This window comes from Pipra filicauda, unplaced genomic scaffold (assembly GCF_003945595.2).
Source record: "Pipra filicauda isolate LSUMZ 115617 unplaced genomic scaffold, ASM394559v2 scaffold113_size4260070_pilon, whole genome shotgun sequence".
Classification (NCBI taxonomy): domain Eukaryota; kingdom Metazoa; phylum Chordata; class Aves; order Passeriformes; family Pipridae; genus Pipra; species Pipra filicauda.
Genome location: NW_024103585.1, coordinates 1,988,277 through 2,005,833, shown reverse-complemented (window position 1 = coordinate 2,005,833; position 17,557 = coordinate 1,988,277). Strand labels below are relative to the sequence as shown.

The 17,557-nt window shown below is 38.5% G+C and overlaps 1 protein-coding gene across 1 annotated transcript in view; it reads right to left on the bottom strand.

Moving 5' to 3' along the window:
• Positions 1 to 17,557, bottom strand: part of WASL (WASP like actin nucleation promoting factor) — a 49,689-nt gene that overhangs the window by 23,109 nt on the left and 9,023 nt on the right. Inside the window, exon 2 of the mRNA XM_027720881.2 lies at positions 742 to 876. Within this exon, the coding sequence (XP_027576682.1) occupies positions 742 to 876 (135 nt within the window). The remainder of the gene's footprint in view (positions 1 to 741; positions 877 to 17,557) is intronic.

The window sequence follows — 17,557 nt, the reverse complement described above, 5'->3', positions numbered from 1 at the left end:
TGAACAAATCTGAGACTTCAAGCACTGAAGGTTGACAGTTAATGAGCTGTTCCTGGCTGTAGAGATAATGGGAATCTTTCCAAAGTCTCAATACTGTCACTAGGACTTATGTTTCTCAGCACCATTTTTATGATGAAAACACTTTTTGGACACTTCATCTCTCAGTTCCCACTGCCTTGCGTGAAATATTATAATGGGACAATGACCTTTGAGTGTATGACTGTATATATCATGAAAGGGGGAACAAAAAAAAAAGCCACCAAAAAACCCCAAAAAAGTCAAAACATGTAACTTGTTTGTACTGCAGTTTTCACATGCACCAGCACACTGATCAAAAAGATTGTTTCCACCCATACAGAAGACAGCATATCCTTTGTTAAACCATTTAAAGTAGTGACACCTGCTAGAATTGTGACAGTTATCCATCAGTGACACTATACAAACTTTCACTAATTTGACTAATCAGATCTGTAGAGGACAGCTTCTGAGAGCTGTAAGAAAACTGAATCTGATATTTATTTCATCCATAGAAGATGACACCTAGGAAATTGCTTGAATTTCGAATACCTGAACGTTGCACTTCCCTATTAATAAGCACTGTAATTGCACTGCTTAAAGCACAACTATTTACTTGAGAATTTCTATGAGTTTGTAGCTACGACAACCTACACTCATTGAATTCAAAACAGAGAATGAATACAACCAAGTTTAAGGAGTCTGGGGAAAAAAAAGGATGCTTACCTTAATGTCAAATATTCTGATAAAATACGACCTCTGCGGATTGTCCTTTACAAGGCAAGCTACGCCACAGCACTTCTTTGACCACATGGCATTGCGATCTGCTGCATATATTTGAACAACTGCTGAAGACATCGTCTAGAAGAAAAAGGTAGCTATTACTTTTAAGGTAAAAATCATAAATTTTACAATTGATCCTTTACCAAAACATCTCTTAATTTTGTTCCTTGTTCTAGGCAGCAACTTTGCTGACTTCCCATGTGGTAAGACAGTAAAGTTCAAATGACTCCCATGCTTTAGATTTTCACTTCTATGAAAGAACCTAATTGAACTTTTTGTTCTTGTTTTTGAAATCAGCAAAGGGATTTTGCCTATAAGAAGCAAATCAGTAACTATGGCGGTCACACAGAGAATGCAAGGAAATTTCTTTCTATTCAGTACTTCAAACTGGATAGAAACACAATACTCAAGCTGGAACTGTAAATGACACGGTGCCTGGAGACACTCCTGGGTACTGGAATGCAACTGCCTACATTGCTTAATTGTTCAAATGGTCTCTGGCACAATTTTAACCTATGACAACTAGCAAACTCCTAAAATTCTTGGGCATGGTTTGAGAATTCACAGGAGCTAGGATCATTCCCAGCTGGCAACTTGAAATTGTCCTGTTTTCAAACTGAGAGATTTTAATAAGAGAGGAAGATTATTCCACACCAGATTGCTGCACTCACTGGGAATATTCCTCAGCATATTTTCTATGTGTCCTACCTTGAGTCCTATGAGAGAAGGAAAAGTGAAGTCCTTGAAGAATATTTACTTAGCAGCCAAGTCACATAGACAAAGCTTAGATACTCTGTAGTATCTAAGAAGATACTACAGACAGAGCAGAAGCTATATAGCCCAGGATCTACTCTCCAGCAGCACAAGATGCCCAGGTAGGAATAAAAGAGTAGATCATTACAACTATGGAAGCATATCCCTAGCAACTGCCAGGTTGGAGCTCAAAGTTCCCTGAGCCAGCATGTGTTTTACAGCACATTCCTTTGTGAATTTGTCTAATCACTCTTTGAACTCATGAGAACTTCTGAGCATCACAACACTGGACAGGATTATATTTCACAGTTCACTTATACACTATATGAATAGTTAGCCACTTTTATCTAGACATTTGCCACCTGCTAATTCCAGCTGACTGTCCCTTTGTATTCTTGCACTAGGAGACGGTGTTCATGGCTTCACAGTTCCTTCTCCATGTTGCACATGCTTTTACAGATGTTTGCCACACATCTTTGCCCTGTTCTCTACTGTTTAGGAAGTGACACTAGTTTTAAGTCATTCTTGTAGCAAGAAAAAAAAATCTACACTTTAATTACCCTTGTCACTCTTACATGGATCTTAACTAGTCCTACTACATCTTCTTTTGATTGGGGATGAGACTTATCCTATATGAATGCAGTTTGTTAGCCTTTTGAACATAGGGTCACAATAACAGTTTTCTGTTTTGTTCTTTATCTATTTCACTGTCAGTCAAAGAGTTTTATTTCCTTTTTCACTATGAAATATTAAACAGATGTTTTCATAGATCTGCTATAGTTCCATGACCTTTTCGGATGAATCATACCTAATCTGAGTAATGGTCTCCACATTAGGTTTTCCCCACCTGCTCAACAAGGATTACTTTACCTTCATGAATTCGACTACTTGCCAAAACAGTAGACATCTAGAACACAGGCATGCCTAGTTGCATTATAAGATTATCTACTAAATATCATTATCACCATGGTCACACTTTTCTTGGTTTAAGAAACCAAAAGAATAATCTAAGTTTCATTGGATTCTTTTACTTTAACAGAACTGGAAGTTTTTTGATAAGAGTCAAAGTAATGTAGGCAGACTGTAGCTACCCTTGGGAAAGCTCTATAAACTTTGCCCAAGAACTGTGATGTTAACTTTCACAAGTCAAGATATAATTCTGTTCCTCTTTGCAGCCTCCTCTTCAGAAGCTGTCAGACTGACTACTAATCTTTCTGGTAACCTACAGAAAAAGTTAAAGCATGTTTGTCTGACAAAAAGAGTGCTTTGTAGTTGTAGAGGACTTGATGAGGCAACTAAGGGTAGAGTAAAATTTCTCTCCCTATAACCTACAGAGTAATATGAACAATTTAATCATAACTGCACTTGTCAGATGAGTAAAAAGGGACTTGGGAATTAGCCATGCTACCACCACAAAACAGGTATACTTGCAACTTTATATCAGCTAAGAGACGCCATTTTCCTCTCTATGTTGCAACAGGAAATTAAGTAATTTTGGGCACAGCTGGCCAGATTTTGATGAAAATTTCTGCTTCTCTAACACTTTTTTCCCCCCACTCATTTCTCCAATATCATCTTCATTGCTAAAGCAATAATGTTGTAGACACAAGACAACACAAAGGAGCAAAGATGGGCCATTCTACAGTTCACATTCAATTACGGCAACTATCTCGCCACCCACGCAAGAAACCTTCTCAACCCTCCAAAACAAATCCAGCTCCACTAACCTCCACCCAACAGGACTACCCACAGAAATGGGTGGTCTTGGCAGGAATCATGCAACTTAAATATAAGGCACAGGAGACAGTGATTTGTGTTGATACAGGGCTCCCTATGCCTTGCTTCCTATCATATCTAACAGCAAAAGCACCAACTGGATTACCTGGGTAAACCAGTAACTGTTGTAACTCAATGATGACTGCATATAAAATCTTGGGCCAACACCTATCCCAGGAGTAGAAAGAAGAATATTAAACAAAAAGAGTGTGTCCTCCTTCTGCATAATCATAATACTTGTTTAATGTACACTTGGTTACCCTATGAGCAGAGCTTGATTTAAAGTTAGAGACAATTTCACTGAATCTAAAGTAGGTGTCGTTTTGAGGTCTTCTGAGTTTAGAGTTCAATTACATTTTAACTTACTCATTAGCATTGTACAAATTCCTAGTGTTGACAAACTGCAATGCAGCTTTCGCATGTTAGAACATATAATTCACAAATTCTGCTGTTACATGACTCATGGTTTTTTAATAAAAGGACAATACAGAAAAAAATACAAGGTGTATTTTTGTCAGGAGGGGAGGACAATTAAATCCAACTCCTTTTACTTCATCCACTGTTCATTTTCGTTATGTAGAGCAGTGGTGCCATGCTTTCTGCTATTCAGCTTCTGGAAGACAGGTGGCAAAAATAATTAATCATCCACACCCTTTGGAAATTTACAGACCTATAAGCAAAATTTAAAACTTGAGAAAATATATGAACCATAAACTTCATCTACTGCTATTCATTATGAATCCAAGCCACACAAATTTCAATAAAAAAATTCAACTTCATTGCACAATTGCAGTGTCTGAGAACATTTACACAAATATCATAATTTGAGTATTCTACTGCATTTTCTGAGTGAGCATTCACTGTCAGCTCAGTTTCTCATAGCATTCTTAGAAGAGCACACTGCATTTTAAAGTATGGGTTCTTTAAAACTATATGTAAATACTTCTTCAGAGTAGGTCACACCACTGATTCAATATCCTGAGCGCATTTTTTCTGAGATAAAGTTTTTTTGTTACTTAATACCTAAAGTTATTACTGTATTTTCAGGAGGATTTTGAAGTTGTCACTACTGCTTTCTTAACAGTTTAGTGAGGACCTTGTCCTTTTTATATAGCTGTATATTTGAAAAAGATGCATAGAAGAAAGAAATAAGGTAGCCCACCAAAAATGGATGGGCCATGGTGACGAAAACCAACCTCCCTTTAGTTCCCTTTACTTTTTCCACACCAGCCTCCAGCTGGAGGACATGCCATTGATTCCAAGGACTTGTCACACCTCTCAAGCTGATGAGCTATGAAGCAGTAAGTATGGTGTTGTCAGCTGTACACTGGCTGTTTCACTGGCAGATCTAGTCCTACCCTTCAACACACATACTGCAGGAAATGTGGTATCAACAAAAGGTTCATGAAAACACCTACTGCCTGCAAAACTTAGGCACACCTAGTCATCACACATTTGCAGAATGTGATCACAGCAGCCACGGACAGTTTCCAACTGGGCAGCAGATAGCTGTGTACTTTGATCAGCTTCTGGTGTGAACATTTGCTGTGGTGGCCTCTCAATAACTTGCTGTAACTCAGTGTTTCTCAAAAAAACAGTGAAGCAAGCCAACACAGATAGTTGCACAAGAAAGAGTCATCATAACAGATGACTTACGGTTGACAGACATTAAAACATAGGGGGCCAAAAGTCACAATAGAGAGTGGCAGCAAGATTAAGGCTGTAAGATGATGTTCAGTCACCTCAATATACACCAGAACAGAAAGATCCATTGGGATGGTTTTTGTAGTACAGCTGACAACAAGCTTGTGGTGCAAAGATCAAAGAATTATAAAATTACTTTGGTTGGATGTGACCTCTGTATGTCTTCCAGGCCAACCTCCTACTCACAGTAAGGGTAATTAAAAGCCTACAGTTCAAGTTGCTCAAGGTCCTGTCCAGTTAAGTTTAAAGGCTGCAAAATCACTTCTAGGGAATCTGTTCTAGTGCTTAATCACTCCCATTTTAAAGCTTGTAAAAATGCAACTCAGTTTCATGTATTCCTCTAATGGTTCAGTATTGCTATGTGTTAGATGTTGACAGTACTACTACTACAAGTACACACTAGTGGTAAATTTCAATTCTTTTCCAATTTTAAGAGTAATGGGTTTTTTCCCCATACAGGTGCAGAACCCTGCATACATACATAAGTTAATCGCACATGACATCTTGCTTTTCTTAAGTTATCCTTCCCAGCCCTTGGAAGTGTCTCACAAACAAAACTGTGGAAAAAAGATGACTTCACCTGGTAATGCAAGAACACAAGTAGAATCAGTTGTTTCTAACAAGTTACTCTGTTCTAAACAGAGTAACCTCTTGAAAAAAAAACTTACACGATGCCCGTAGCTTTTCACAAAGCCAGTTTGAGGACTTTGCGCCAGAAAGTCATGGTGAACACAATAGCTACTTTAACATTTTGGGGGGAGGAGGGGGGAAGCTACGGTGAGCAGTTGTGTGCAATTCAAACCCTGTAAGAATAGAAATCAATACTTCTATTGTTTTTTTTATAAAGCAGGTATCTGGAAATGTTGTCCTAATCAATATGAGAACTGATGAGAAGGTACCCATGGCAGGTCTTTTTAAGACATGGCTTTATTATGGCTAAGGCAATATGTTGAAGCCTGACCAGGTGATGCTGGGTGCTCCTGGGTCACACATTCTTTGGTACAAGACTGGCAAGAGAGCCCACAGTTTGCTTCTAGGGTGACTGTTCAAGAATAAAGGGCTGTTGCCCCTTTCTTGACATTAAAACAGCGGTAATAGTTTTCATCAGAGAGCAGGGTTCAGGAACACAGGCATACTGACATCAAGTACCACGTCACTGTGGAAAATGCTTAGTGAGGTTCTAACTCTAATCTTGACCACAAGAAGGACAGGAAGGTTCAGTACCAAGGCAATCCCTAATAGCCTAGCATTATCTGAGTCATGGAAGAAGATATGGAAACTCATTAAGATTCATGAATGAGAAAGACAAAAACCAGAAATGAGAATGAGCTCTACAGAAAATAAAGCCTACTTCACAGAAAATCAGGCAAGTAGATAGAAATCAGTGGCTCACATTTCTTTCTCTGATTACAAAAATTCTGAAGAAAACAAAAACAACTAAAATGTAGCACTGACCAATCAGAGACATTAATTGAATCTTGCTTTTCTCAAAAAAAGCTTATGTTTAAGCAATTATACTTTTAAATGTCAGTACATTAATAAATTCGTATTATTCAAAGCAAACAAAATTGGACTTAGACCTAGTGATAAGACCTCCCTCTTGTTCTGGAATTGACTTATCTTCAGGCATTAATGTCTTACGTCAGAAATATATCGAGTTTCCAAAAATGTTTCTGCAGTGCTCAACACAGTTATGCATTTTATCTCATCACTCAACACAGAAACACAAAACCTGCTGCAGGGACCAGGTACTGGAACTTTCTCAAGGGAAGGCTTTGGCATCCTACACAATCAAGCTCTACTTGCTTTTTCAGGCAGTTTAATTTCCCTTCTGCACAGTGGTCCTGTTTTAAGAGAAAATGTAGCTTTTTTCTTGGCATTGAGGAGTCTCCTACCATGTGGGAACAGTGTGTTCCCTTCCTGCTAGGAAGGGCTGATAACCCACTTCCAGGGTGAATGTTCTCTCCACCACGCAATCCTACAGAAGGCATGCAATGCAATCTCCTCCAATGGTGATTTTAAATGAACTGACTAAGCCTGCCACTACTGAAATGATCCCTAACTAATTAGGCCACATAAACAACATGCAAATATGCTTCCCTAACAATTTCAACATTATAAGTAGCAGAGGCATTTGCTAGAGTAGACAAAAAAATTTCCTAGCACTTTCACAGAACTTAGAAGAGTTAGTTTAATTAGGTTCAGAATCCTACAATATTTATTAGCCCTGGATACTAGGTAATTCAACCTTCTTAAGCATGGATGTCTAGTATGATGGTTTGGATGCCATTCAGGCCTAACAACAAGATATATGAACACAAATCAACACTTCCACCAAATTTTAAAGGTCTCAATAAGTATCTACAAGTGCCTAATTACTTACTTTCCAGTTATAGACAGGAAGGGATTGAGATAGGAAGAAAGAGCACCAGGAGAGAGAGAAGACTGGTGATGCTGAAGGCAGACTGCTTTTGCTTACTGCTGACACCATCTGAAGGCCCACAAAGAGTATGGCCCCAGACGACAGAGTAAGTACAACAGATTCACCTAACCTGCCTTTTTTGGCTTCCCCCCCCTTAAGAACAGTGTATCAGGCTTTTTATGGTTACTGAATCTTGTACAAAGGAAGTGTGATGATACTGTGTGATAGCATACATGCACATACTTTTCTGTTGCTAAAAATACTCTACAAGGACTCCACAATATTGTGACTATGAAATTAGATTTTCATCAGTTAGATTTTGCAACTCTCGGATTCGTTTATGTTTTCACACCAGGTTGCCTCCAGAATCTTCACAAATTAGTAACATGTGACAGCATTCATCCACTGGGGACTTGGATACTACTTTATTTGCAATTAGGATAAACTGTGATTACTTCAATTTTTAAAACTATTACAGCTTCTGAAGATTTATTTAACAAATTACTAATAATCTTATCTTTAAAGACAATTGTGTTTTGCAAAAAAGCTATCTTCAAATGTTACCAACATGACTTTAAACTAGATTCCCATAGAAAGAAGACATACAGAACTTAAGTTTACTGGCAGATTTCATCAAGTTAAGCAGCTGGAAACAATCTTCTAATTTTAATGCTATTTACAGGACATTATTTTCAAAGACAGACTGATTGTTCCACAGACAGGAAAACTAAAGCAAGATTTCACATTATTTGACAGAACTGACATAAGGGAGCCTCTTGTAAATACTCAAACACATCAGTAAAGCTTTATTTGGTGTAAGCTGAAAAATCACTCAGCTTAAGACACTGAGGCCTCGCCACTTCTACTGCTTATGAAATTATTTGCTACAGTTGCCAACAGTGTCCAAGTTTAAGATTAAAGCTTCTGTTTCATTTCTTAATTTCTCATGATTTAAAAATGCAGTATGTACAGATGTTAAAGAGTTAGAGGGTTTTTCCCACCTCTACACAAAGTTAGGCTGTTAAGAATAAAGCCACTGTATAAGAGACGCTGCCTGTTCTTATTTGAAGGGAGAAGGAAGAAAGGAGGTTTTTCAGAAATAGCAAAAAGCCATATCAGGTATTTCCTATCATTTCTGAAACATTAAGTTAAAAGACAGTTCCACACAACACAGCTCAAAACATTTAAGGAATCAAGAGAACAAACCAATTAAAAAAAACCCCATGGTTAATATCCAAGAACAGACTCCCTGCCTTGCATGTGCCCTGATGAGCACACAAGTCAGCTGCAACATCCTCACTGAAGATCTTCCACTGATGTGGAGAAAGTACCAGTGGATCATTAAGTGATGTTACAACAAAGAAGGGACTGCTGTTTAACAAACCTAAGCCATAAAAGTGCTTGTCTGGACTTAAGTCTGTAGTTGTCCAATAAAAAGATCCTTCATTCCTAATCAACAGTCATTCACTTGCAGATAGCTCACATTTTTTTGAATATCTTCAGATACTAGTTCATTTACATTTCCAGTACCTCCCAGAACCCCCCACTTCAGTTAGAGCTGGCCAACTCCTATTCAAAACACTCATTGCTCAACAGTGGATCACAGAAGACCAACAATTAAAATGTGGGTAAACAGCATAGCATATAAACCCAAATCAAACAGCACATGATTAAGAGAGACATGCTTTTATCAGACACAGCATAAAGATATTTTCAAATCCTACAACCTCGGTTCAGGACAACACATGGAAGACTTCAGCCTTCCTGAGATATGACATAACCATAACCACAAGCACGCTGCAGATTACAACATTCCAAGCTATCTCAGCTTATCAGATCATTTACGAGCTGACATACACAACCTGGGGTTTCCACTGATGAGCAAGCTGAACATCGTCACTTCCCGTTTACCTGCACAGCATCACTGCACCTCACTGTGCTGCACCTCACAGCTCAATGCTGCTGAAGTCCTAGCTGGCCAGAAGGCAGCAGACACACGGCAAGGCAGTTATTTGTGTTCTGCAGTTGAAGTTGTACACATATTTACTTTCAGAACAGAGAGTGTGCTGCACACAGGCTGTCCATAAATTTGTCACTGTCCTACTGCCATGGAGCAAAAATTCTCACTACAGAAGAAAGACATTTTGTCTTGCAGTTCTACTCCCATCGGCAGCCTCCCAGGAGACACTCAGATTCAAGGCATATATGACTGTTCCTTTCCAAAGCTCAGAGAATTTTCAGATGAAATGTTCAGGTCTACTTTTTTTTTAATCCATTTTAAATTTATCAAGACTCCTAAGCCTAGGATGATCCTTACACAACTAGAGCATTGTACAGATATGTAGATTAAACAGTTCTCAAAACTGTGTTTCATGGTCATACACAGAAACTGCAGACTGGGATTTCAAACCATACAGATTCAAGTCAAGAATCAGTTTCATGCAACACATGGGATAAAACTGGAGCTTGCATCTGTTTTCTCCTGTTCCACTGCCTATTCAGCTATAAGGAAAACCACCTCCCTTCCCTCAACATCTCTTCTACCAGCAACACACTGTCTTCTGGTACTAAGGTCCTCTCTCTTCAGCCTTCATCAATCATTCCATTCTCTACACAGTAACACTTTTCTAGACGTTCCATATTTAATGCAAGTCCTTATGAGCAGATCCTCATACCCACTTTGAACATATGAGTGAGCTTTTAGAAAAAAAACCACATTAGAATTCAGAGTCATTTTTTAAGAGTTAGATCAACTGTAGTTCCCTATCAACCCACTTAATAGTATACGTATCATGAAGTTCACAAGTAAAAATCTTTAGAACAATGGTTAAATTGATTAAAGAAAGGATGTGAAGCATAAACCTCAGGAATTCATGAATTATCCTAGCTCTGGAACACTCATTAATGAGCCCCTGAAAATGCTATTCAGCATCTACTAGTACTCCCAGGTCCAGATTTTAAAAAAAATTTAACAAATGAGTATTTGCTTTGCAGAGATGATGTTTAGGTGAATTTTACTTATGATCTTTACACTTAAAGACAGAAAATAATAAGGAATTTTGACTTCTGATACTTAGAGAGCACTGAAGTAAAACAGTTAAATTGTTTTAAAAGAACTCTTTTATAAGAACACATTAATTTCATGCCAACATAAAACAAAGAACTCCCTTCAAAATATTAACAAATATGAGTAAAGGCTATTAAAAGTAAAACCTCTTTGAATAATAGCCAGTAACTGGTCTCGCAATGGTGTATACAACTTGTGTCCTGTCCTGTAAAGCAGACTCAATCCACTTACATAAAGGTACTTAGAGATGCAAGCCCCCCTCACACTTTCACTGTGCCACAATTCAACGTGTATTAATTCCTCCTTCAGCAGTTCGCATTTGAACAGAACAGTTATGGGAATTCAAGTCAGATACAAAGAAACGTAACTGTACATAAGATTATTTTTTTTTTATATACCAGCAACTGAGTCTGCTATGAATAAAGTTACTCCTAGTGACAAGTCATAAAAAGTAGATAACATATGGGAAAAAAAAGAAGGCACGAAGACGTGTCAGTTCTATGATCCCTGGCCATATTCAAAGCTTACTACAGGGGTAAAACACTAGACATTAGTTGAATGCCTGGGAGACTGTTGCTTTTTATTTAGTTCTGGCAATAGGCAATTGCATGATGTTTGCATTTATTTCTCTCCCATGCCTCAGCTTCTTCATCTGCAGCATGTTGATATAGACCTCTACCTCTATAAAGTGCTTTGAGAACTACTGATGAAGAAAAAAATATTATGCTGCCACAGACAGAAATAAATTATTTTGGGGGGGGGTGGGATGTGTGTGTCTACATTATCTTCTCCGCTAATAGCAAAGGTTAAGACAGGTTAATTTCCACATCACTAGGCTTATTTTTCTCCCCAGTGAATGAACATTAATTACTACCTGATAACCTGGTCACTGTTCGCTGTTTTAGACAAGGAAATGGAGATATTCTTTTACCACGGGGTATGTATGCCCCTTGAGTAAAGTGACATTTATTACAGCTAAAAGAGTTTCAAAGGTCTCTGCCTGTTGGCAGCTCCGTCTTTGCAAGTACCTGCACTGCATTTACCAATGTGCTGTGGAGGCCAAAAGCCACTTAAATTCACCCACGTGCAAACAAACTTTAGCAGTTTGGAAGCAGTGGCAAAGAATGGTGGTCTTATACGGCCAATTCTAATCAGATCTCAGGCTTAAGAGTTATCATACATTTCCATTTTAGACAAACCATGGCTTCAAATTCTTTGTACCAAACTTACTAATGCTTTTGTAAGTCACCATCACACTTAATTTTTACACACTATATTTAACACTTGATTCTTAAGATGGAAGAATAAAGAGTACAAAGCACATGACTCAAAACGTCCCACCTACCTGGCATTTCTCAGTGGTCTATTCCATGATAATCCTTGAGCAACAACAACCCCTGAAGTCTCAGTATGTAAAGATTGAAAAAACCATGAGATTACACCTTCCTCCCCTTCCCTCCCCCCCAAAAAAGTAGTTTTGAAAACTAGGCACACTACTGTAGTTCTGACAGAGCCCTTCAATAAGGGCAATCTCATCATCCCATACATTGCTTTACAAAGGACTCCTTCTGAATTTACTACCCACTATCTGCATATAAATGCACAGAGGGCTGCTGAATGGGAAAGCTCCTTCCTCAGAGCCAAAATTCTTCTTCTGTAACTCCTTAAGGTACCAGAATGTTACTTATCATGAGGTTGCCTGCTCTGCTGGACACAACCAGAAAAGCAAAAACTGTAAAGAATCTACTTATCTACAGTTAAAGTGTGTGCTTATACAACAAAAACGTTGTAGAAAGAGGGCAGCAGGATGTATTTTTCCACTGCACTCAACACTTTGGTGTCTATGTCCAGTCACCAGTTTCCAGTTAAAGAAAAAAAAATAAAAATCACACAATACTTCCTTTTTCCTTCAGTGCAGATCTGGCAGTTCTAATGAGCAACCATAGGCAGAAGTAAGGAACAAAGGGGCAGTGATATTGTTCTCAATCTTTTATTCTTTAAAATTCGTATGTTTGGATGGATCAGAACAAAAGCATCCTCATTTGAAGATAATTACCTCTCCATAACTGCTGTGTTCCTGTTTGTAACTTGTTAACATTGCTCAGCAGCAATAACGAAGGTACCCACCTGAATTTACAGGTAATATAAAAATTATTTCACTCTACTTACAACAGAACCAAAGTAATACTATATCTCACGTGAGAAAAAGTTTACACTAAGGAAAATCAATATTTATTAGATCAATATAAGAGCTTAGAACCATGGAGTCACACCAATATTATTAACATGAACACAGTATTTTAAGATATTTTTAAAACTCTTGGGACAAAAAATACTTGTTTCAAAAAACATTTAAAAGAAACATTAGGTCTGAAACTGACCTTTACTCTTTTTGTCTAAAGTAATTAAATACAACAAGTTGATCCAAAATATAAACTTTTAATGAAAAACATTTTAAGATAGCTTTGTGAAACACTGACAACAATCAATCAATCTATATTGCACTGGCAGTCCAATTAGCCAATATCATTGCCCTAATCAAGCACCAGATTTGAAAAATTACATGCTTCAGTTTCTGAACTACTGCTCTGCAAGTCTCCAAGTCTATTCAGGAGCTGACAGCAGCTAACATGCTCAGTGTGAATGGTTCTTGGTGCTTGGGAGAACTGGCAACAGCTTTCCTGTCAGGTCAAGTGTGTGTCAGTGTTCTGAAAACCTCCACTGCTACGATAAGTTACAGTGCTTTATGACAGTAAAATCAGCAGGTATATTGTTACACCATACCAACATAATAAAAATGTGCATTAATACTACTTATAACCATTAAAATGGGGGAAAAAGTTATTAATGACATACTGATTTTTTTTTTCAGATGTATAACACCTTTGGAAACAAGATATTTCTTCTAAGGGCACTGATGCAACTTAAATCCCAATGACTCAAAGCAGACATTGGGTTTCTAGTTTTCGTATGGATATTTGCTTCCTTTGTGATCAACTAACTATACCAGCTGCTCTGAGCACCTGAACAGCCTCAACCTGTTAGCATAGAAACAGAAAGCTCTAAATGTTGAGTGTATAAAAGATAACACCAGTCCCAGGAGTATATAGTTTAGAAAAAACAAGCTGATTATCCAATTTAGACAGAGTTCAAGAAAAATCACATCCTACTCAAAAGACTTTGCATGAATATAGAAATACCACCAATCTTGGAAGAAATTATCACAGGAGTGGGACCTACATAATAGCAATACATTAATGAATGGCTTGCTAGAAGTCTAGTATGGTGGTTTTTATGAACATCAGATTAAAGGCTGTATAACTGGGTCCTTGAAAGACCTAGAAGTTAAATTGCCAGAAGCTTCAACACTGTGGTACAAACGCTTCCTATAGGAAAATGGTGATGGAGTGTGTCTGTAACTCACCCGGACCTTGAGGAAGCCTGGGCGGGAGGGGTGGGTGTGGATCTTGATTTCCTGTTAGTCCAGTATCCACTCCTGGGCATATGGACTATTTACAGAAGATGAAGCAGATTTATGGGATAAATTGAAGGCTAGCCAACCTCCCTGATGGAAGTATCCCACTGAACATTTGTTATTCAAAAGTGCATCCTTAGAAGGCCACTGCCATCCACTATGCGGTGTGCAATATGACACACAACTTAAGAGTTTTATACTAGCTGATGTGGAACTAAGAGCTCTAAATCTGCCAATCCCTATGTAAAAGCTTCAGTTCTGCAACAAACACTACAGTCCTCTGAAGAATTCCAAAGTCAAGGAAGTGACATGTCTGTCAGTCCACTTCAGGACTACGTTACTCTGACAAATGAGGGCACCATGCTGCACTGAAGTGAAAAAACAACCTTGATGATGCATGGCAGACTTCCGTATTGACGGCTAGTTTGTTTATTTGGAGCAAGCCAACTATGTAACATCCTTTGCTAATTCAAACTTGCGTCATAGTGACACTGTTTGCATGTGGTGACCTTGAAGAAATTATTTCCAGCCATATGGATATTGGTACTGCATCATTTCATTGCTGGAACCATTACTGCAGCCAGAACTGGCTTTATTTCAGGCCGCCATCCTGAAATAAAGACTAAAAGCACTCAGCTTCTAAATCCATGATGGATCGTTATCTCCCTTCTGCTCTGAAGCAAATGCTACCTGCTGTGGGAGAGAACTTCTTGTACAGCACTAAGCATCACCAGGGGACCAGTTCCTGCTAGTGCTGACTTATAAAAGTGACACTGGGGAAAAAAATATGGCTTGAGGGGAAAAAGGGAATCACCAGACACTAGAGGGAACAAAAATAACAAAATAAAAACTTCAGGGAAGTGTCTACAGAACTGAGGCATGCAAACACTGTCTAACAGATCTAGCGGGCATAGAAGACAGAACTGAAAAGGTTCCTGAGCTCGTACCTCTACATCCCAGACAGAACCAATGATCAAGGTGAGATATCAGAACAGAGTATGTGATGATTAAACTATTATTAATTACACTACACACCTTAAAACTGTCTCTAGAGCTCAAATGGGAAACAAATTGTTGCATTTGAACTGACAAAAAACTGCTAAAATGCTACAAAATGCAGCTTCAAGTAAGATTCCTAGAGAACTCAGGACATCCCTGGAGTCTCTGAAAATGGACAGAACTTTGCTTAAATTATTTACAAACTACTCATCAGAAAAGAAAGCTCTAGACAGGAATACATTTTCTTGGTAGGCCAGTGGTCTGAAACCAAGAAGTGAAGTAAAGGAAATGCAGCAGCCTTTAAGGTTGTCCTTGCTGTACCTAATGCAGTCTGTAGAAGCACAGCTACAAGTTAGCTACATCTTCTCAAAAATTTTTTTCCTCTGAAATCGGAGGAGATCAGAAACATGATGATATCCTTATCAGTAACAGATACACTTAATAATTTGTCCACTGCAGCAGGTTGTTACATGCAGAGGAACACTTTCATTTGCTGGAAAATTCTAGACACCTGCATTTTCTCAAGTTTCCAAGAGCAACTTCTAGGAGCAGAAAGACAATACTGAATTTTGTTGCTGTCAGGAAAGCTATGCTGTCAGGAAAGACAGTTATGAGCACAGCAGCAGGGCTGACCCTTGATCTGTGATGTATATGCTACTAACAACACTAGAACAGACAGCTCACATCTCCCCATCCCCAGCACCACAGTTGCTTTTGTCTCCCGGCAGCTTCCACTGGTTGTGCAAATATCAGTTACTAAGAGCAGGGCCACTTTCTGGATATGGTGGCAAGTGGTACAGCAGAAAACACATCTGCACAGAAGAACAAACTCTCTTACTAATACAACACAAATCAGGTAACAATGGCCCTATCCATACCATGTATCAGGAACTGTGTTTACACCAAACCCCCGCTCATTATTACTTTGGGTGACTACTTGTTAGCACTCAGACCTGTGCCAGGAAGTGTGCCAACCAACTGAACACCATGGACAGTCACGGGACTGTGCCTGAGTTCACACTACTGCTCACACTACTGAGTTCACACTACTGCTAACAAACTTCAGTTTGTTAGCATCAATGTGTTAGCACAGCTGGCTCACAGATCAGAGGTGAGAAAGAGGACAAGGTGCATCCTTCTGCCACCAAACTTAAATGTGTGCTGTGTACCTCCCATTTTCAGCCTGTTGGTTCTGGTTATCTGGGACACAAAGGGATGATCCAGACAGGTATGGCTACTGTGAGGGATGAACTCCTCCATTATACAGTGTGAAGCACAGAGCAGCAGCATGAATACTTTTTCAACAAACAAATTTCATCTAAACGATATGAAGAGGGCAAACAAACAGACAGGAGTTGTTGTGTACAGGTAGAAAAGCCCAGAAATGTTCAAAGAGGCTATTAAGGAAAAGTCTCAAGGAAGAACTGAAGCATTCAAAGAATGACACAAAAAGATGAAGTGAAAACCATGACATGGAGATCTACATGTCCCAGCACAATATTCAGCACCAAATCCATCTCCATGCATCCTAGCAAACAAAACTGTAACACAATTACAGGTTTATTGCATCTAGATGCTTGAACTAAGGCAAGGAAGGGCATGCTCTGTGCAGAGATACAGATTTATGATTAGTCTCTCGAGTACAGAAATACTGGCACCTGAAACAGATATGGACAAACCTCTTAAAGGCAAAACTAAAATATTTTTAAAGAGATAAATGGTTTGTTGAATCGCTACTGAGTTCTAGAGATCAAGTGCAACCAGCACTTTCTGCTGCAATCACACTTTAAAACCTTGCATAGTTTTAAATTTAAATTTCAAGCTACACAAACTGAGCACAGTGCTAACAGTACAGTGTAACACAAAGAGGCAAACACTGTTTAAGAAAGGTCAAAATGACAATACCTATTGTAGGGCTAAAAAATACTGGCTGATATAACATTGCAAAAAATTAAGCCCAAAACCTGTATTTTTTTTTAACTGTTAATTTTCAGGTTACTAAAAATACAAACACCAATAAATGCACGCTCAGGTATAAAATGAATTTCATATCTGAAATACTCTCAACTACAAACTAAAGCAAATAAAGAAAAAGCAGTACTGAGTTTTACTTATTAGAAAATACTGCTTCCTTCTTTGCAAATGCAAGGGGAAGCTTTTGCCTGTGGTATTACACAGAACATACACCACTACAGGATGTTCATAGTTTTCTTCCTCTTTCCAGTTAACCACAAAAATCAAGCACAGTTTTACAGAATGCAGGCTATTTGGATGCCTTTGTGTATATTTAGTGTCATAAGCCAAGTGATGTTTCTGTTTGCTTTGGCTGACTGAGGGGGAGTAAAGGGAAAAATGTCTACTTACAAAGAATGACCACATCTTAGCTGAGCTCAGAGAGAGCTGTCACATGGTTAGAGGAGCAGGAAATAACTTACAGTTCACTCAAAGCAGGACTAAGCAATTCTGTGGTTTCAGATCTGAGCCTGTAGAGTTGATGAAGCTGTATCTTCCAGTATACAGCTTCCTAACAGAGCAGCTTATGAAGTGGAGAGTCTGGTCCTCC